This window comes from Pelodiscus sinensis, chromosome 5 (genome assembly GCF_049634645.1).
Source record: "Pelodiscus sinensis isolate JC-2024 chromosome 5, ASM4963464v1, whole genome shotgun sequence".
In the NCBI taxonomy this organism is placed as follows: Eukaryota; Metazoa; Chordata; order Testudines; family Trionychidae; genus Pelodiscus; species Pelodiscus sinensis.
Genome location: NC_134715.1, coordinates 88055462 through 88073647, shown reverse-complemented (window position 1 = coordinate 88073647; position 18186 = coordinate 88055462). Strand labels below are relative to the sequence as shown.

Genomic DNA, 18186 nt, shown 5'->3' with positions numbered 1-18186 from the left:
GCCAGGGACGGGGGGAGTTAGGAGTCCCTGGAGGAGGCGTGCTCTGCTGGCATCACCAATATGCAGCATCTTTAGATGCTATTTTGTCCTATATCCGCTGCTGAATTAGCAGAAAGCTGTCAACACATCTTGAATAAGTTTACAACCAAGTCACCATTTCTTCAATAAAATATGTACCTGATTTGTATAAAACACAAAAATTGTGCAAAAGCACTGAATGGTAGAATTCCCCAAACCTTTTATATTAGTTATGAAAAGTCATACACTTTAATAATGTGTGTTCTCTTCCTTGCATGTGGGTATATTACTGTTTCTGGCAAGGGAAAAGATTTCGTTAGTTTAGGCAATGCTATTATATTATAGCCTTTAGAGAAATGTAGCACTCCTAATTACCACAGTTTTGTTCATCACTCAGGTCTCCACAATCATCATATCCATCACAAACAAAGGTGTAATTCAGGCATTTCCCTGTAGTACAACGGAACACATCCTCACTGCAATCTGAAAAACAAATATTCATAAAATACATCAACAAAGCACTGCATTGTGTTCTATTTTTACAGCCCCACAGAAGTGATAAAGCAAGTTAATCTAGATTAATAGCTATACACAGTAGCTATATGACAATAGTAAAAACACACACATAAAACAACCATATTCTATACGCACATCAGCTCATTAGAATCCTACGTGGAAACTGAATACGAGAAGAAAGATCAAAAACACTTTGGTAGACCTTTTTGACTGCAGCCAGGAAAGAAGTATTTCGACATGCCTCTCTGGCTGCACAATTCTGTCTAAGACCACAACTCAGCAAAACTTAGCACTCATGCTGCAGAGCAGGAGGCATGCCAGAAAGCACCAAAAGGTGATGTGCTACACTAGCACTTCCCTGGTAATAGTGCCACAGACTTGCATGTGACCAGGTACTTTTTCTCCCCTAAAAAAAAAAAAACAACAAAAAAAACACCTGTTGCCAGTATTCAAATCCCATTAATATTCAAGTCAGTTGAACAGGACCAGTTCCCAGCAATAACGTTGCCATTCAACGAAAGGTGTTAAAACAGGAATTGCTAAGTGACAGCTACCACATTTAGTTCTCAGTTCTTCTTACCATTCTCAGGAAATACACTGAAAGATTTGGCCAATCAAGTCTTTTTGTGCCACACAGTGCATACAACCTGGTCATGGAGCCAACATATCTGGACCCAAAATGATATGTCTAGAATAGAAGGATTCTCTGGTGATGAACAGCCTGCATAATGACTGCTACCCTACATTTTCTGCCATTCAAAGTGTGTATGGCTGGGAAAAACCTGGATTGTTCCAACATCTGGCTCTGGTTACCCCCATTGTGAAATTGATAACAGAAGTAAATTAGCAGAAGCCTCAGGCTGCTATAATGAATGCTCCGAAACAAGCCTGCATACCATGGCCCCAGAATCAGGCCTGACTTTTTCTGCGTGTTTCATATCTTGGCTGAAGACAAGGCTCTGGGACTGGTATCTTTTTAAAGATACAAAACACCTTTTTTGTTGGTTTGATGGGCTGGATCAAGTGTCTAAAAATGTTACTGTTACACAATGTTATCAAGACATAGATGAGCAAATTTAAACATTTTCCAAAGCATGACAGTGCTTTACTTATATGTTATAGACTCAAAGCAGAGGAAGATAGGGCTACATTATAAAACTTATTGTGAAACAGCACATGAAAATCAATTTCTTCTTATATCCAGTGCCTTTCTCTGCATTGAACTGCCCATTACTGTTTTCATGAATTATTCTCCAAGGCTCAGAAATGATAGGAATTGTAGCTGCTCATTATTCCCACCCTCACTTCTAGATCATGCAGGATCACTCTTGATTTTCAAGGGCTACAGTTACCCAAAGAGTAAGTTGTTTTGCAACTTTGACCCCATATCTTTTACTGTAAGAGTTTATGGTCCTGATTTTGTTCTTACTAGAGTGACTTCAAAGACAAAACTCTTAGGCTACATCTACACTGCACCTCTCTTGCACAAAAGCCTATACAAATGAAGTGCAGATAAGCATATTGCCACGCTTCATTTGCATAGTTAACTAGGGACTGTTATTGCCCAAGAGGCTTTACAGCTCCTTTTTGTGCAAAAGCCTGTTGCACAAAAGTGGCCCCTAATTATGCAAATGAAGCACAACAATATGCTAATCTGTGCTTCATTTGCATAGGCTTTTGCGCAAGAAAGGTGCAGTGTAGACACAGCCCCAGTTTGCACTGGTGTGAGCTCAGAATTTGGTCCATTATTTACTTTCTAAATAATATACTAATGCAGACATCCCCGACCGGGTTTGCTCTGTCTTTCCATGACTGTCTATTGCAGCGGTTCCCAACCTTTTCCAGATGGGGACCCATTCTGACAATTCAGGAAGACTTGGTGACCCAAGGCAATTCAAAAATGGGGGGGGGGGGGGGGGAGAGGGAGGGCAGAGCCACCTGGGAAGACACTTAGCAGCCCTTTTGAAATGTAATGGTGACCCATATTTGGGTCCCGACCCATAGGTTGGGAAACCCCGGTCTATTGTGTGGCACATGGGACAAAGAATCCAGTAAGTACTCTTGTGTTCAGTGTAAAAACACTTCTTATCTTGCTGAATTCAGTGTTCTTCCATGTTATTACAGTGAGACCATGGAGTAGGAATGGTTTCCCTAGCCTCTGTTTGTCACAGCCTGGGAATGGATGGCAGGGGAGGGATCACTTGAGAATTACCTGTTCTGATCATTCCCTCTGGGGCATCTGGTATTGACTACTGTTGGAAGACAAGATACTGGACTAGATGGGACCTTTGGTCTGACCCATTATGGCCGTTCTTATGAGACACGAAGGTACATATGATTATTTACAATTATTTTGGAGGGATAACATGCAGGTTTTGGCACATCGTTCTGTTCTGTAATATCTGATGGCAGTAGTAAGGTGATGCTAGTACCTGTAAAATTGTAATTCATGGACAAGAAATTGATTCATTGATAGAAAGGATGAGGATAAGCCTTCTTCCTGTAACATAATTTCTGGGAACATTTCCACATGAGCCTTTGCCTTTTGCAACTTGGCCCTTTCCCTTCCATCTTTCTGTCCATCCTCTACCCATTCTGCCTTCTGGATACTTCCCTTTTTGGGCCTGCCTCCACTACTTGCAGCCTTCATGAAGCATCAGAAGACCACCTTCATGGGAATGGGTGGATGGCCCAGAACCCATAAAATCATTGGCTTATAAAAGTAGTGCACTCCCACACTTTTAAAAACAATAAAGAGCTGTGGCTAAATATCATGAGAAAAATCAAAATGAAAAGAGTGTCACTGGAAGAGATCTCTAAACTACTTGTAACTAGATCCAAGAAGGAAAAATGGGCATTGGGAAGAAAAGTCTGGAAGATTCCAAACTGTAACTAAAACACCACAAAATACAACCCTATATGGAAAACTGAAGAATGATTGGTTTTTAAAAAATCTACCTATACCAACTTATAATAATGTATGGTGTTTAAATAAAAATACAAATATAACTTACAGTTTTGCTAGAAAGAAAATATTATTTTGCTTGCAAGTTGCAGGGAGAGAACAACCTTGGAGGAAGTACATAGGTAAGCTTTCTATACTGTCCCTGATGTTAAAGCCATGAATGAAAAAAGAAAATGTTTGTCATGTCATAAATGCTTTTAATGATGGTTTCTCTATGATAATGGAGAAAATTCCTGTAACAAACATGTATTTTTGTTAGAAAGAAAATAAATTTTCCAATTAGAACTACAGTATATTTTTCCCTACCTGCATGAAGAAGACTTAGGTTAGCTTACCAAGATATTACAGGTTGTAGAGACATGGGATTACGCTGCTTGTATACTGTGTCAGATTTTATAATCACAAGAGAAAACATGTCTGTAATGCCACAAATTTAAAGTACCTCCTCTTTGACAAGAAAAAAGATGACCACTAGGTACCCTCCTTAACTGTACAGTTTGAACCTCTCTAGTCCAACACCCTCAGGACCTGACCTATCAGAACCAGAGAATTTGCCAAACCATGAGAGATCAATATCGTCTAGCAATATTACCAACACTTCCACTGCTGACTGGGCTCTTAGAAGACATACAGGGGTAAATTAGAGCTAAATAACAGCACAGAACATGGAGAGCCTGGACTGGTTGCTATAAACAAATTTTACAGGACTGCAGGAAACTTAGCCACACTCATGATAAGCGGACATCCTGCTAACTAAAATCATGCCAAACCACAGATGTTGCCAAGACCAGAGAGAGCTAGATTAGAGAGGTTCAACCTGTACTAGAGCTAGCAGCATGCACAGCACAGGGGCTGCAGGAACAGCACTCTTTATGCACACTCCGTGCTTGGGTACTTCAGTGTATCCTTGGGAAGCATCTGTTCTGTGATGGCCATAGTGACTTATTAGCCTGCCTACAAAGCAACTGGTTAACTGGCCCTGCCAGCTGGACTCCTGCGGCCACATCAGAGCTGGGGCAGCCCCATCTGCCCCTGAAAGGGGCAAGGCCAGGGCAGCTCCCACTATCCACAGCAGGGCTGGGGAAGCCCCCACCACCCGTGGCAGCGGCAGGGACAAAGCAGTCCCCACAGCTTGTGGGCCGGTGATTAACTGGTTAAATAAATCATTTAACAGGTTCAGTATTGTCGTTTTTTACATCCCTAATATTAATCACCTCCTGCTTCCACAAAAAGATTTATTCTCTCTACTAATTTTGTATTATTTCAGAAGTTCATGTCTAAACTTATTACTTAAAAGCCACGCCCTATGAGTAAGATAATGTAATAAAATAATCTCTCTGTCTTGAATTTTCCAGACCAGGATATTTAAAAAAAAAAAAATGAAGATGGCAAATTTCAAAACCATAAAAGTAAAATGAAAATATGTGAGTTCTATGTATGTTCCATATGAGCAGAACAGCATCCAGCTGGGTTTAAAATTCAAAACATTATTTGTCTTGAATCTGTTTCAGCATGAACTACACCCTGGCAATCTTCTATCTTTCCCCATTGGTATGTAACTTTGACAGTATCTATTTCTTATTATTCCTCATGATAAACAAAACAAAGCTGTCTTTGCCCCCTGGTGCCTCTTCTGGCTAAGTTAACTGTTTGATAGTTACAGAAATGACATTTAGAGCATGGCACAGCTTGACAACAGCACTCCGAAAGGCAGTGTAACTTAAACAAAGGCACACAAATGTCTTTGCAAGGGCTGAAATAAGTGAATGTTCAAGTTTAAATGTATTAATATTTTTATTAAGACACTGGTTATAATATATTAGACACGGCTACTTAATCTCGTCATTATCCAAATCAAACTTCATAACCATCACTTGTATTGGTAGAATTTAATTTTAATTAGGAAAGAGCCAAGTCCAGTTTTCATTAAGCAAGAATTATTTGAACTGTTCCAATCTCCGTTAAATCCAAATCTTTTAGAAGTTTCATATCAGTTTGGTTAATGCCGGTCAACCTTTCAGATTTATCAGCCCTATAACTTATATTAATATATATGCCCTTTCCATTTTACTATTGTAACACACACTCTTCTGTCTATCCATTTCCAACCCTACTTCTTAAAGATTATTTTAGGGGGTCCAATTACTTCTGTGCAACATGTTTTAAAAATGTTTGTATAATTTTACTGGATTTGTTTAGTAGAAGCGGGTGGAAGGAACCTTATTTTCAGAATGACACATTCTACTTTTACTTACACCTCTCTAAATAGTAGGTTTGCACAATGTGTAAGTATAATCCACACACCTTCTTGGTATGGGGTACGGTCTCTTCTAGTGGCACTGAGACCTCTTCCAGAATGAATAATGATGCTGCTCTACAGCCTTAGCTAATAACTCATGCTGCAGAGACTCATACGCTAAGCTCCCAAGGTCCCAGATCTGATTTCACTGGTAGACTGGGGTCTGTCAGTATTACGCAAGCCAGTGCAAAAATTGCCCTGTACTTGTAAATTTAACTCCAAAGTCACTCTCTCATTTCATGATTAACATTGCCATCTTGATCTTGTCCAGCCTGGGCAAAAGAAAATAAGACACTCCATCTGCCTATGGCTCACTGCAGGTAGGGGCTGCTCCGTCTGTGGTGGGCCCACCTATACCCCCTCCGCAGGTTATATGCTGGCTCCCCAGGAGCAAAGCGGGCAGGAGCTGCCAGCCCCCGTTTCCAGGAAGCTGGCTGCAGAGCCTGTAGCAAAGCCTCCCTGGGAGCAGGGCCCGCAGCCCCTACTGGCCCCACTCCTGGGAAAGCCAGTTCCACTGCGGCAGGGAAGCCTCTTCTTCAGGAGCAGACAGCCCTTGCTGGTCCCGCTCCGGGGGAGGCTTCGCTGCAGGCTCTTCAGTAAAAAGCTGTCACTTTTACATTTGTAAATGCCTTTTACATTCCTCGTCTATGCTAACCACCCGCCCCCCCCTCCCCCCGATCTAACCTACGCCACTTCAGCTATGCAAACAGCATAGCGGCAGTCAACATACTTACTGCAGTGTCTTCTCTGTGGTAAGGTCAGTGGGGACTACTCTCCCATCTTAAATGAGTGACATCTCTCAAAATGGGAGACATCTGAAAAGCATGGTGTGAAACCTTAGATATTTGGTTCACCGGGGCACAGTAAAATGAAACCTGTAGCTGTGTTTCACTTTTGTTCATGTCTGTTGGTGTTTAGCTGAAGCTCTGGTTCATGCTATCCTTAACATTCCAGGTAAAGAAACCTGATTAAATTTGCAGGTGACTATAAGGTCTTTGGGGGCAGGAACTGTCTTTTATCCTGTGTTTATATGGTGTCTGGCAATCGGCTCTTACTGCACTACAAATAACAAAAGAGTCTTCTATGAGAGCTGCCATTTTACGTCTAATGTATTTCCCAGAAATAGATTCTGTCTGCTGACATAATTCACAATAATTGAAGTATTAGCCAGTAGATTAATTCAGCAAGGCTGAAGAGCTCCCTGGTTGTTTTAAAGTAAGTTTTATTTGCATGGAAAATATATTAACATTTTTTGAACTAAGAAAGTAAGCAGAATGTGTCTCCCTGGGGTGCCAGATGCTGCAACTGGGTCTATGAGTACCCATGCAGAGCAATAGGGCAGTATGCAGTTGCAAGAATCCACCGCAGCAAATCCAGTTGTGGCCACAAGTTAGCATGAAAGCAAGATGGCTAGCAACCTATTTCTTCAGATATTTGGAAATGCTATTCAATTTAACAGAACACTAGGAAAAATGATTATTTTGAACATGCTTAAAAAAAAAAACCTAGATGAAGTGATTATATACTTATCTAAAAGCACGTATTTTGTTGTACTTTTTTGTCAACAATTTGACCTCTCCAGCTTTCACATGCTGGAGAAATAATGCTGTTCTGCTTCAGTTTTAAATCTAAAGCAAACTCACAAAAATGTTTTCATTTCAATCACAAAATGTATTAGTGAAATTATTGCTTTTCATCTTTCATTTCATAACCATTGTGTTTTTATATAAGCCCATATGTTTATTTCAATAGAATTGTGCCAATTTATAACAGCAGAGTTTGACCTTTGAACCTAAGGATAAGGCTATATTTGCACTGAGGTGTGACTCCCATCTTGCATAGACATTCCCATGCTAGCTTTTTGGGGCTAGCATCTACAAAATTAAATTGTGTCCACAGTGGCACACCAACCATGTACCCAGAGGGTAGGATTGTCCCAGGCAACACAGAGGCAGCTAGAGTGAGCAGCCACCCCATGACACTATAAATCATTTTGCTATTTTTAGGTGCTAGCTTGAGGAAAACTAGCATGGGTATGTATGTCTATGTGCGCTGGGAATCACACGTCCCTGCTCAATTGTTAATGTATCCTAATTCAGTCCAGTGCCACTTAAAATATTCAATTAAGTGCATTTTGAAGTCTACTGAGTTGAAACTGAATAGAATTTGTTGGTTAATTAGTTTACAGAAAACCTTTTATATCATTTCAAAGATGTAAATAAGTCTGCATTTGCTAATCCATCCACCTCCCCCCCCGTCTTTTTTTTCCTCTCTCTCCAAAGGTTTACAACAGCAGCATTAAAACAAACTTAATTCTGGATCAAACATATCCAAGATCAAATAAAATTTGGACATTGTTGAATCGCATCTGTGTAAAAAGTTTACCAGTTGTTGTTCTAGATTCTGTTAGATACAGGAATGACACATATCAGCACCAGCACTAAGAAGTTAGTTTATACAAACTAGTTTAAAGGGCAGAAAGTCAGAGAAAAGCACATTTTCTTTTCATGTCTAAGTTGTCTACTTAGATCATCAACCATGTAATAATTCAACTGATAAATAACACATCAAAATATTTAGGGTAACTAGCACCTTTCAGTATTATGAAAACATTGGTCTTGGTTCCAGTTACTGTTTTACACTTAATAAAGTGTTCCAATCTCTGCTTTATGTCCAAAGAGCACATTGCTCAATGCAGTGGTCCAAAAGGCTTGCAGAATGTTAGGAACTACAGGCAGTCCCCGGGTTACATGGATCCGACTTACATCGGATCCCTACTTACAAACGAGGTGAGGCAATCCCGCATTAGCTGCTTCCCCCCAGCAGACCTGGGAGATGCGAAGCTAGCGCCCCCCCCCAGCAGACCAGGGAGACACGTAGCGGCTTTTTTCAGCAGACACCTCAGCTTGAGAATAAAGGACTGAGGGAAGTGAGGTGTGGGAGAATAAAACTGAGCTCTGGAGAAATGTTTGGCTAGAGTTTCCCCTACAATATGTACCAGTTCTGACTTACATACAAATTCAACTTAAGAACAAACCTACAGTCCCTATCTTGTACGTAACCCGGGGACTGCCTGTATTTGAAAAGGGATACAAAATAAGACTGAAATTATCATAATGCCACTATATAAATCCATGGTGTACAAACACAATTAACCTGTGGTAATCATTCCCTGGGATGTTGTCATGACCAAAAGTATCACTGAACTAGAACTGAAAAGGAACTACAGTAATTATTCATTTCACACATGCCCATTTAACACGTTTTCACAATAGCACAATTTTTTTTAGGGAACATTTTTCAAGTAATACGACTGTCCCCAAAGTAACATGAAAATAATCAAGTGATGGACTACTTCACGCGGCAGTATAAGTTTGTGAAAAAAGTGGTAATACGCATGAGCGGATGAATACACGTGGTCACAGTGCTCCTCTGCTCACTCACGTGTTTATCTTTGTGTTTTAACAAACCGTGGTGACTTGTGTTTATACGTGATGTAATAAACATTTTTTATGAGAATGATCCTGATCGTGAACAGAGCTCAAAAGTAGCGAAAAGCTTAGAAAGCGCCATATCTTGCTACAAGCAACTTTACAACGAAAAACAAAAAGCACTAAAGCAGCTCTCTATCAAAAGCTTTTTCATGTTCAACCTAAAAAAAAAATCAGCTGATGAACAAGATAAGCCTGTTCCATCTACTTCATCTAATGTTGATGTTGACGACCGAGCACCAACAAAAAATTGACCTCGTCACCACCACCTGAAATGCAACCCCCACCTTTTCCATTATTTTTAATGGGAAAATTGACCCCGCATAGCATGTTTTTGCTTAGCACGAACATTTTCAGAAATGCATCTATTGTCTTAAATGAGGAATTACTGTAGATAAGTTCACAGATGATAGGTCTATCATGCCTGACCATTTTGGCTAATAGCCATTGTAGTTCTATGCTCAGGTAAACCCTAAACCTCTGACTGCCAGAATCTGGGAAGAAAACAGAGTGGAGCACTCCAACTGCCTTGTTCAGTACAGTTCCCCTAAAGCTCTAGTAGTCACTGTCGGAGACAGACTATTGAGCTAGATTAGGGATGGGCCACTTTTTGCCCACCCCTAGGCTGGATGGATCACTGGTTTGACCCAACATGGCTACTCTTATATAATATCTTTTTTATTGTAACTGTTGAATTATGTTGTTAATTTTAGCTACTAGTTAGTCTTAGGATAAACAACTAATTGATGCTGATAGCATCTAATTAAGTGAATACCTCTGTGGTTAATTCTCAGAGGTTTTCAAATTTTATACTCAACTATTTAATATTAATTCATTCAATACACTTAACCAACCTTATTTTAATATACTTTATATTTTAGAATTTCATACTGCTTTAATATTGCTATATTGTATTAAAGCAGTATGAAATTCTAAAATATAAAGTGCATTAAAATAAGGTTGGTTAAGTGTATTTTATTTACCTGATTTTATCATTTGCATCACCCCTGTTGATTTTAATTGTTTATTAGTTTCTTTTTTTATTTTGATATTTAAATAATTTATTCTTTATTTCAGTCATGTTTATTTGTTGACATCCTTTAGTGTAGAAGGAAAAGAATTCTTTGTAAAGTATAAATTGTTACTCCTTGAGTGCCGTCTCATTAATAAACTTAATCAGTAATAGCATATTTTGATTTATTTATCCTGAACTCATCCTGTAAGAAGCATTTACTGTAATTAGTAATTCCATGTAATTGATTGTTGCTTCTCCCAGTTATCAAGTCTGATAATTATTTGTTTAGGTAATTTTATTTTTCCAGTTTTGGAGTATTTGGATCCAGAATCTTGGTTTGACTCACTGATAATTTTCCAAACACACTCACCATTTACTTATCCCTAAAACGGTCCCTCTTTCTTCTTGTTTTACTCTTTTGTCTAATGTTCATTTTTTTTTCAGAATGTCTGACCGTAAGGCTTTTAGTTTTACAATTTACTCATCTAAACAGACGAAAATGTGCTTGAGTTTTGAAATATATACTACACTGGAGAATGGAAGTGACAGATGAAGAAACGTAATGAGCATATACATTTTCCTTTTCCATGGCACCTGATAGTGAAATGTGTTTATAAAGGTCATATTCAGGGCTGGAAAAGAAACAACTTTCTAAAGTAGATGGTTTTTGCATCTGCTGTAAAATCAAAGCCAAGTACCAGAACAATATACATTCAAAATGTGTAACCTGGTTATCTTTTCACGCAAATGCTCTTTAGGGCAGGTAACTTATCAATTAAAAAAATTATCTGTCCAATAATATTTTCAACTGCCATAGAGCCTTAAAGAAATCTTAGCTGTTCAACTGCCAATAAAATCAAAACTTTTAAACATAAACTTTAAAAAAAAAAATCTACAAAAACATTCTGTGCTTAGGCTGGGCAAAGGCTATTCATAGGAACCTGAAAGAAAAGCCAGAAGTGAATATATACAAAATGCAAAGCTCTTATCCTGTTTCAATAGTTGACTTTTGTTTCTAAGCTCCACTAAGTGATTCAGTGTTCTGTCTAGACAAACACTATTCAGATTTAAAGTAACATACTGCAATGTGCCTCATCGCTCCAGTCATCACAGTCATTGTAGCCATTACACTGTAGTTTCCCAGGGATGCAGATTCCACTGGTACACAAGAAGCTCTCATCTCCACCGCACAGCACTGTGAAGGGAAAGGAAAACACATAGAATAAGTTTTCAGATATATCTCCTTTTGAACTTGTGTCATTTATTATTAGTGTAATTAAAGAACAAAGTCACTATTAATCAGTCTTAATTGGAGATAGGCAGGGAAAGTGGAGTCCAGATACAGTCCAAGTTTAGGACCAAGACAATCAAGGTTAAGCTACATATTCTATATTGCAAAGGTGAGATATTCTTTCTGTCTATGAATTTATATGCCCCCTTTGCCAAGGTTATGGTCACAATAAGGGAGCTATTGAGATGTTAGAAGAAAAAGTTAACTAAATGAAATGTTGTATAGTTAGGTAAAAGCATTTCCAAAAGCTGTATTTCTGTTGTATCCAGAGCACAAAGCAAAATAGTCTTAGAGCCAGATAATGTTTATTGTTCTAAATATTACAGTGATAGGTTTCCAACTACATGCAGTATCTTAAGAGACTATTGTATTATCTTTATGAATGTCATAGGTATTGCTGTGGGCTGAGGATTATATTCTGCTCGATGGCAGAGTGTGATCACAGCTTCACCAGGAACAAAATCCACTGGGGGAAGATTACTTCGATCCCTGGGATTGAAAGCAGTTCCAGAGAAATACTACTCCCTGGAGTGACTGGCATATACTACTTCAGGTCAGTTTCAAACACCACATGATACAAAGAAAGAACGTGGGGTAAGAAGGACCAGACTTAATTGACAGGGAGGGCTTCATTTTAATACAAAGAATCATAGAATCCTAGAATACTAGGACTGGAAGGGACATCGAGAGGTCGAGTCCAGTCCCCTGCCCCCATGGCAGGACCAAATACTGTCTAGACCATCCCTGATAGACATTTATCTAACCTACTCTTAAATAGCTCCACAGATGGGGATTCCACAACCTCCCTGGGCAATTTATTCCAGTGTTTGACCACCCTGACAGTTAGGAACTTTTTCCTAATGTCCAACCTAAACCTCCCTTGCTGCAGTTTAAGCTCATTGCTTCTTGTTCTATCTTTAGTGGCCAAGATGAACAAGTTTTCTCCCTCCTCCTTATGACACCCTTTTAGATACCTGAAAACAGCTATCATGTCCCCCCTCAGTCTTCTCTTTTCTAAACTAAACAAACCCAATTCTTTCAGCCTTCCTTCATAGGTCATGTTCTCTAGACCTTTAATCATTCTTGTTGCTCTTCTCTGGACCCTCTCCAGTTTCTCCACATCTTTCTTGAAATAAAAGAACAGACATGATCCTCTAACTAAGAAGGGAACCAAACCATGCTGAAGGACTGGACCTACCAGACACACCATATGGAAGACAGGCAACTGCTGGTGTGTTTAGGATGCATGTATACCTGTTATTATTATGTGTGTTTTCTCTGTAAGGCTTCTGTCCTGCAATAAATATACTCTGCTTTGAAATTGTTTGGTGACTGATAACTGCTGGCAGATATTGATCATAACACTTAGAGTGCGTCTACACAGCAGTGTTATTTCAGAATAACGGCACTTATTCCAAAATAACAATTGCAAGTGTTATTTTGAAATAAATTCAAAATAACAGATGGCTTATTCTAACTTCTGTAAACCTCATTCCATGAGGAATAACGCCTATTCTGAAATAGTGAGGACCACTGAGGGAGCAGTGAGCAGCAGCTCTTCCAATACCTTTAGAAAAGGCATAACAAATGCTCCCACTGATTACTACCTGCGACTATTAGGTTTAAATCCCATGAGTTCCTGGAGGACCACTTTAATTACATCTTTTAGGAATCTAATAACAGTCAAATGAGAAGACTGTGTGATTCTCTGACAGCAGGTCATAAGCTGAGATGGCTGCCAACTGAATCTTGACAGAAAAATTCTTTCCTTTTAGCTCAAGTAAGCAGTCGAGAATTTGCAGGAACAAGGAATAATGTGCACTCAATGAGTTTTGATGACACCAGTGGGAGAATCTTTGATATTGCCAGGTGAGTTTGTTCTGTCTTCTATTGCTTATTTAAACTCCCCTAACTGGAGAAGAACAAGACTGCTGCACTGATTATATCCATCCACCCAGCATACTGTGAGGTGCAGGTACAGAAGATCTGGATGCAGGATCTGGCTCTGGCTATGAGATTATTGGTTTCAGAGAAGAGGTAAATTCTGGGTTAGGATACAGGCAGGTTTCAATAGACTTGTGAACCAGAATTATCTGGATCGTCCTGGTGCTATGAGGATTGAGTTTGCAGACCATTTGGGGAATTAGCATGGTCAGTGGGTAAGCATACATCATGTATGCTGACCACGCCATGAAGAATGTGCCTGTTACAAATCCCTGGCTTATCCCCTCCTTTTTTGAGCAGAATCTCTGACACTGGAAACACTTATGACTACATTGAGTGGCACTTCCAAGGAAGTTTTTGGCTTTTGGTTGGCAAAAATAAAAAATACATTTTAGCTTTGAAAACCAAAACATTATTGTGCTTTGATATTCAATTTTCATTCTTTCAAGGGGTTTTTTTGGGGAGGGAAAGAGAAGGAAGAGGGAGGACTATCACTTGCTGGTTTTCCCTCTAGTTTTCCTTTCTTCTCCTGGCTCTTTCGTTTTTCCATCTCTAGTGACAAAATGGATAACGGAAAAGGAGTTAAACAAAATAGGGAAAGAAAGGTGAGGCAGAAAATGAAAACAAAGTTAAAGTCTTAGATTTGATTCTCTGAAACCCTGAAACCTTTCTGTTTGTATTTTCTGCTAAAAACAAAAAATGTTAAACACAAAAATTCCCAAACCATTTTTGGTGAAAAAAATGGTTTGATGAAAATTTTCTTCCAGTTCTGTTTTTGAGTGACAGCTGCCAGACAGTTGAACCAAAACAAAAATGATTTAGTATAGTGTCATAATGAAAGTTTTTTTTTCCCTTCTGGCACAATGTTTTTGCACAGACATCTTCTTTATTATACAGGCAGTCCCCGACTTACGCGGATCCGACTTATGTCGGATCCGCAGTTACAAACGGGGCTCGCCCCGGAGGACACGGACTGTGGGACCTCACGGTCCTGCCGCCCGTGTACTCCGGGGCTTTCTCCACGTCTCCCTGGTCTACAGACCAGGAAGACACGGAGCAAAGCCGCGGAGGGGCTCGGGCAGCGGGGCAGCCCAGGCGGGGCTCAGGCAGCGGGGCAGCGCAGGCACGCCTGGGCTGCCCTGCTGCCCGAGCCCCCCCGCGGCTTTGCAAAGCCTCGGGGAAGCCGGCAGCGGAGCAGCCCAGGCACGCCCAGGCTGTCTTGCTGCCCGAGCCCCCCCACGGCTTTGCAAAGCCTCGGGGGAAGCCGGTAGCGGGACAGCCCAGACGCCCCACGGAGACCAGCAGACCAGGGAGACAGGGAGCAAAGCTGCGGAGGACCCAGGCGGCGGGACCGCGGTGCGTCTCGGTCCGCCGCCCGCGTCTTCCTGGTCTGCTGGGGTGGGGGGGGGGCGCAGCTAGTACGCCCCCCCCCCCAGCAGACTAGGCTTTTCTCCGGACGCCTGTGGCAGAGCAGCTGGGGCGCTGCCGGTTGGTCCCGCAGCGCCGCTCTGGGCGCTACTGGACCAACCCAGCAGCACCCCAGCTGCTCTGCCCCAGGCATCCTGATTCAGCCGCTGCTGATCAGTTTCAGCAGCGGCTGAATCAGGATGCCTGGGTCAGAGCAGATGGGGTGCTGCTGGGTTGGTCCAGTAGCACCGACGAGCCGCGCTACTGGACCAACCCAGCAGCACCCCAGCTGCTCTGCCCCAGGCGTCCCCAAGTCAGCTGCTGCTGAAACTGACCAGCGCTGACTACAGGAAGCCCGAGGCAGAGTTGCTCTGCCCCGGGCTTCCTGGAATCAGCTGCTGATCAGTTTCAGCAGCAGCTGACTTGGGGACGCTTGGGGTTCTTAAGTTGATTCTGTATGTAAGTTGGAACTGGCGGTCAGTTTCAGCAGCGGCTGAATCTGGACGCCAGTTCCGACTTACATACAGATTCAACTTAAGAACAAACTTACAGTCCCTATCTTCTACGTAACCCGGGGACTGCCTGTAGTGGCAGTCTTAAGAATACTAAAGGATTTATGCCTGAGTCTCACCATGGGGTTTCAAATCAGCCACATAGACTGCAGTGGAAAGGGTTCATCTCTCTGTGGAGAGGAGAATCATGCCCAGGACTTGCAAAAATCTGTGACACTTGAAATTCTAACTTACAGTATTTTTCTGGTGAGATTTTCAACTAAGCATCAAATGTCTTCCAACATCTGGTGATTTGACTGAGTCTCAATAATAATGTCTTATTCAGTACATATAACACTATAACACAATATGACCTTCCCATGCTTGCTAAGCTTTTCAATTATAAACTTTTTGGGGGGGGGGCATAATGACCTATAGTACATCTGTGGCACATCACAGCTGGCTCAGGGTTGGAACACAGCACAGGTAGGTAATAAAGCAACAGGCTGACCTCTCCAAAATGATAAGAAAAAATAGCAATTTCCCAGACTACACATTTAACACTCAATCAAATTTCAACACACATAGCAATCAAACTCTTTTGTGCTGTTCAAGAAATGCTAACATTCCTGCTAAAAATCCTGGCGACTTAATGAAAAAAGCCGCACAATTAGTATTATGTTTTTTAAAATAAAGGTAACCATACACACTGATTATTAGACTATCAAAAGGAAAAGAGTCTTTAACATCTTACCATTTTCACTGAAAAACCAGCATATTTTTTCATCTAGTCATATTTTCCTTTTACATTTGCTCCTTTATATGTTTTTTTAAAAATTATGTTTATAGTCATGGTTCAGGGACGTTAGAAAAAATACAATTAAAATAATCATATATTTTATCTAGTAACATTAAATTACATCTTAACTCCTTTTTCATACTATAAATATTTAGTCTATTTTTGATGGTTAAAAAGGTCTTCTGGTAAATATTCAGAAAAAATAACTAATGACCTTACCTATTAGAATAAGGTCACTGCACATCACCCACACACACCACCACTGCATAAGAAAAACTAGGCCAGGAGAGGAGGATTTTATGGTTAAGGCATTGTAATGGGATTTGAAAGATGTATATTCAGTTCCCAGCTCTGCATAGACTCTGTATGAACTCTTGAGGAGTCACTTAATCTTTGCAGGCCTCTGTTTTCCTTTTGTACAAGGAGATAATACTCAGAGCTCATATACTTGTTAAACAGTTCCAGAAACCATGGGGATTCAGCCTCATAGGAGGTGCCAAAGCTTCATCCCTGGAGAGCACTCTGGGGCTCAGGGCTTCAACACCATCGGGCAAGTCAAGGCTTGGGGCTTCACAGTGCTGGAGTTCTGTGCTTCAGCCTCATGGAGCACCAGGGCTTGCCCACAGGGAGCTCCAAGGCTTAGGCTTCTGCCCTGTGGGAGGTCTCAGGCTTTTGCAGGTTTGAAAATATTTACCAGAGCTCTTCTCCAGAGGGATCTGATTTAATTCAAGCCTTGTTAATGCTTCCCTTCCTCACAAAGGCACTGTGAGGATAAAAGCTGCCAATGTATTGGGATACTAGAATAGCGAGCAACATTGGAAAGTCTATCAAGTTATTTTCACACACATGAAAAAAATTAAATTGAGTATTTCTCCTGGGAGCTGAGAAATATATTTCACGTTAGGAAACACCAGGACAGCTCCCAAGGGAAGATACCTAATTCAGTGGCAGATAAAAAGACAAGGCGTGCAAAGTGATCTGAAGGACACCACTATGGTAGTGTAGGGGTCAATTGCGGAAGAACTCTGTACATGTGAAGTAAAGGGGTGGTGAGGTCTGCATTCCCCCTCTTTCCCTCACCCCCACACTTCCCTACTACTGATGAGCCAGAAGCAAGCCTCTAGGAACATAAGCCATTGTAGCAAGAATGAATTGTAGATAAGGGCAGGAACATAATAATCCTGTTTACCCAAATGTACTGATCATGTAAACAAAGTCAAAGGACAAGCAGTACAGCTGAGCCATACTGTACCAAGGGACGAGTAATTCCCGGAAATTTCCAAGCTGCAGAACAAGGCAGAGACATTGTATTTAAAGCTGCACCAGTGCACAGCAATTTGGACCTTACTGATGGGCTTTGGATACCAGCTCCTCAGAAGCTGAGACAGTCTCTCACTTCATCCGCAGCTGAAATTGGGTTCCCTGGGTAGCAGAAGGGATGTAAGAACGCCGCTTTTCCTATCATGTTGTTCTTTTAGTTAAGGGGTACAGCTGATAGCTATCAGAAAATAAACTGCTTGTGTTTGACAGATACCTGTATAGCATGTCTTTGTACTTTGAGAACCCAGTGTTGGACCTGAGATTTACTCTTCCCGACAACAGGTAGCTCTAGGGCATGTCTCTTTCACCAACAGAAGTTGGTCCAGTAACAGATATTACCTCACCCACCTTGTGTCTCTGCAATCCTGGGACCAACAGGGCAATACCAACTTTGCCAACAAATAGAAAAGCTGTAAAATAATTCTTAATGGAAACAATACGACTGTTGTGGAAGTGCTTAAGAAAGAAAAATTGGATTTTTGAGACAGGCCAGCACTGTCATATAGGGATGTGTGATATTGATTCTCATAGACACTGACTCTGTGGGTGCTCTGGGGCTGGAGCACCTAAAGGAAAAGATTATCAGGTGTTCAGAATCCACTAGCAGTCAAGCTTCTCCTCTGCGCCCTT

The 18186-nt window shown here is 40.9% G+C and overlaps 1 protein-coding gene across 8 annotated transcripts in view; it reads right to left on the bottom strand.

Moving 5' to 3' along the window:
- CORIN (corin, serine peptidase) overlaps positions 1-18186 on the bottom strand; it is a 219541-nt gene that overhangs the window by 76720 nt on the left and 124635 nt on the right. For all 8 annotated transcript variants that reach the window (XM_075930473.1, XM_075930474.1, XM_075930477.1 and 5 more), the window contains 2 exons: positions 11386-11499; positions 394-501 (listed from right to left, as the gene is read on the bottom strand). In XM_075930473.1, coding sequence (XP_075786588.1) covers positions 394-501; positions 11386-11499 — 222 coding nt within the window. The remainder of the gene's footprint in view (positions 1-393; positions 502-11385; positions 11500-18186) is intronic.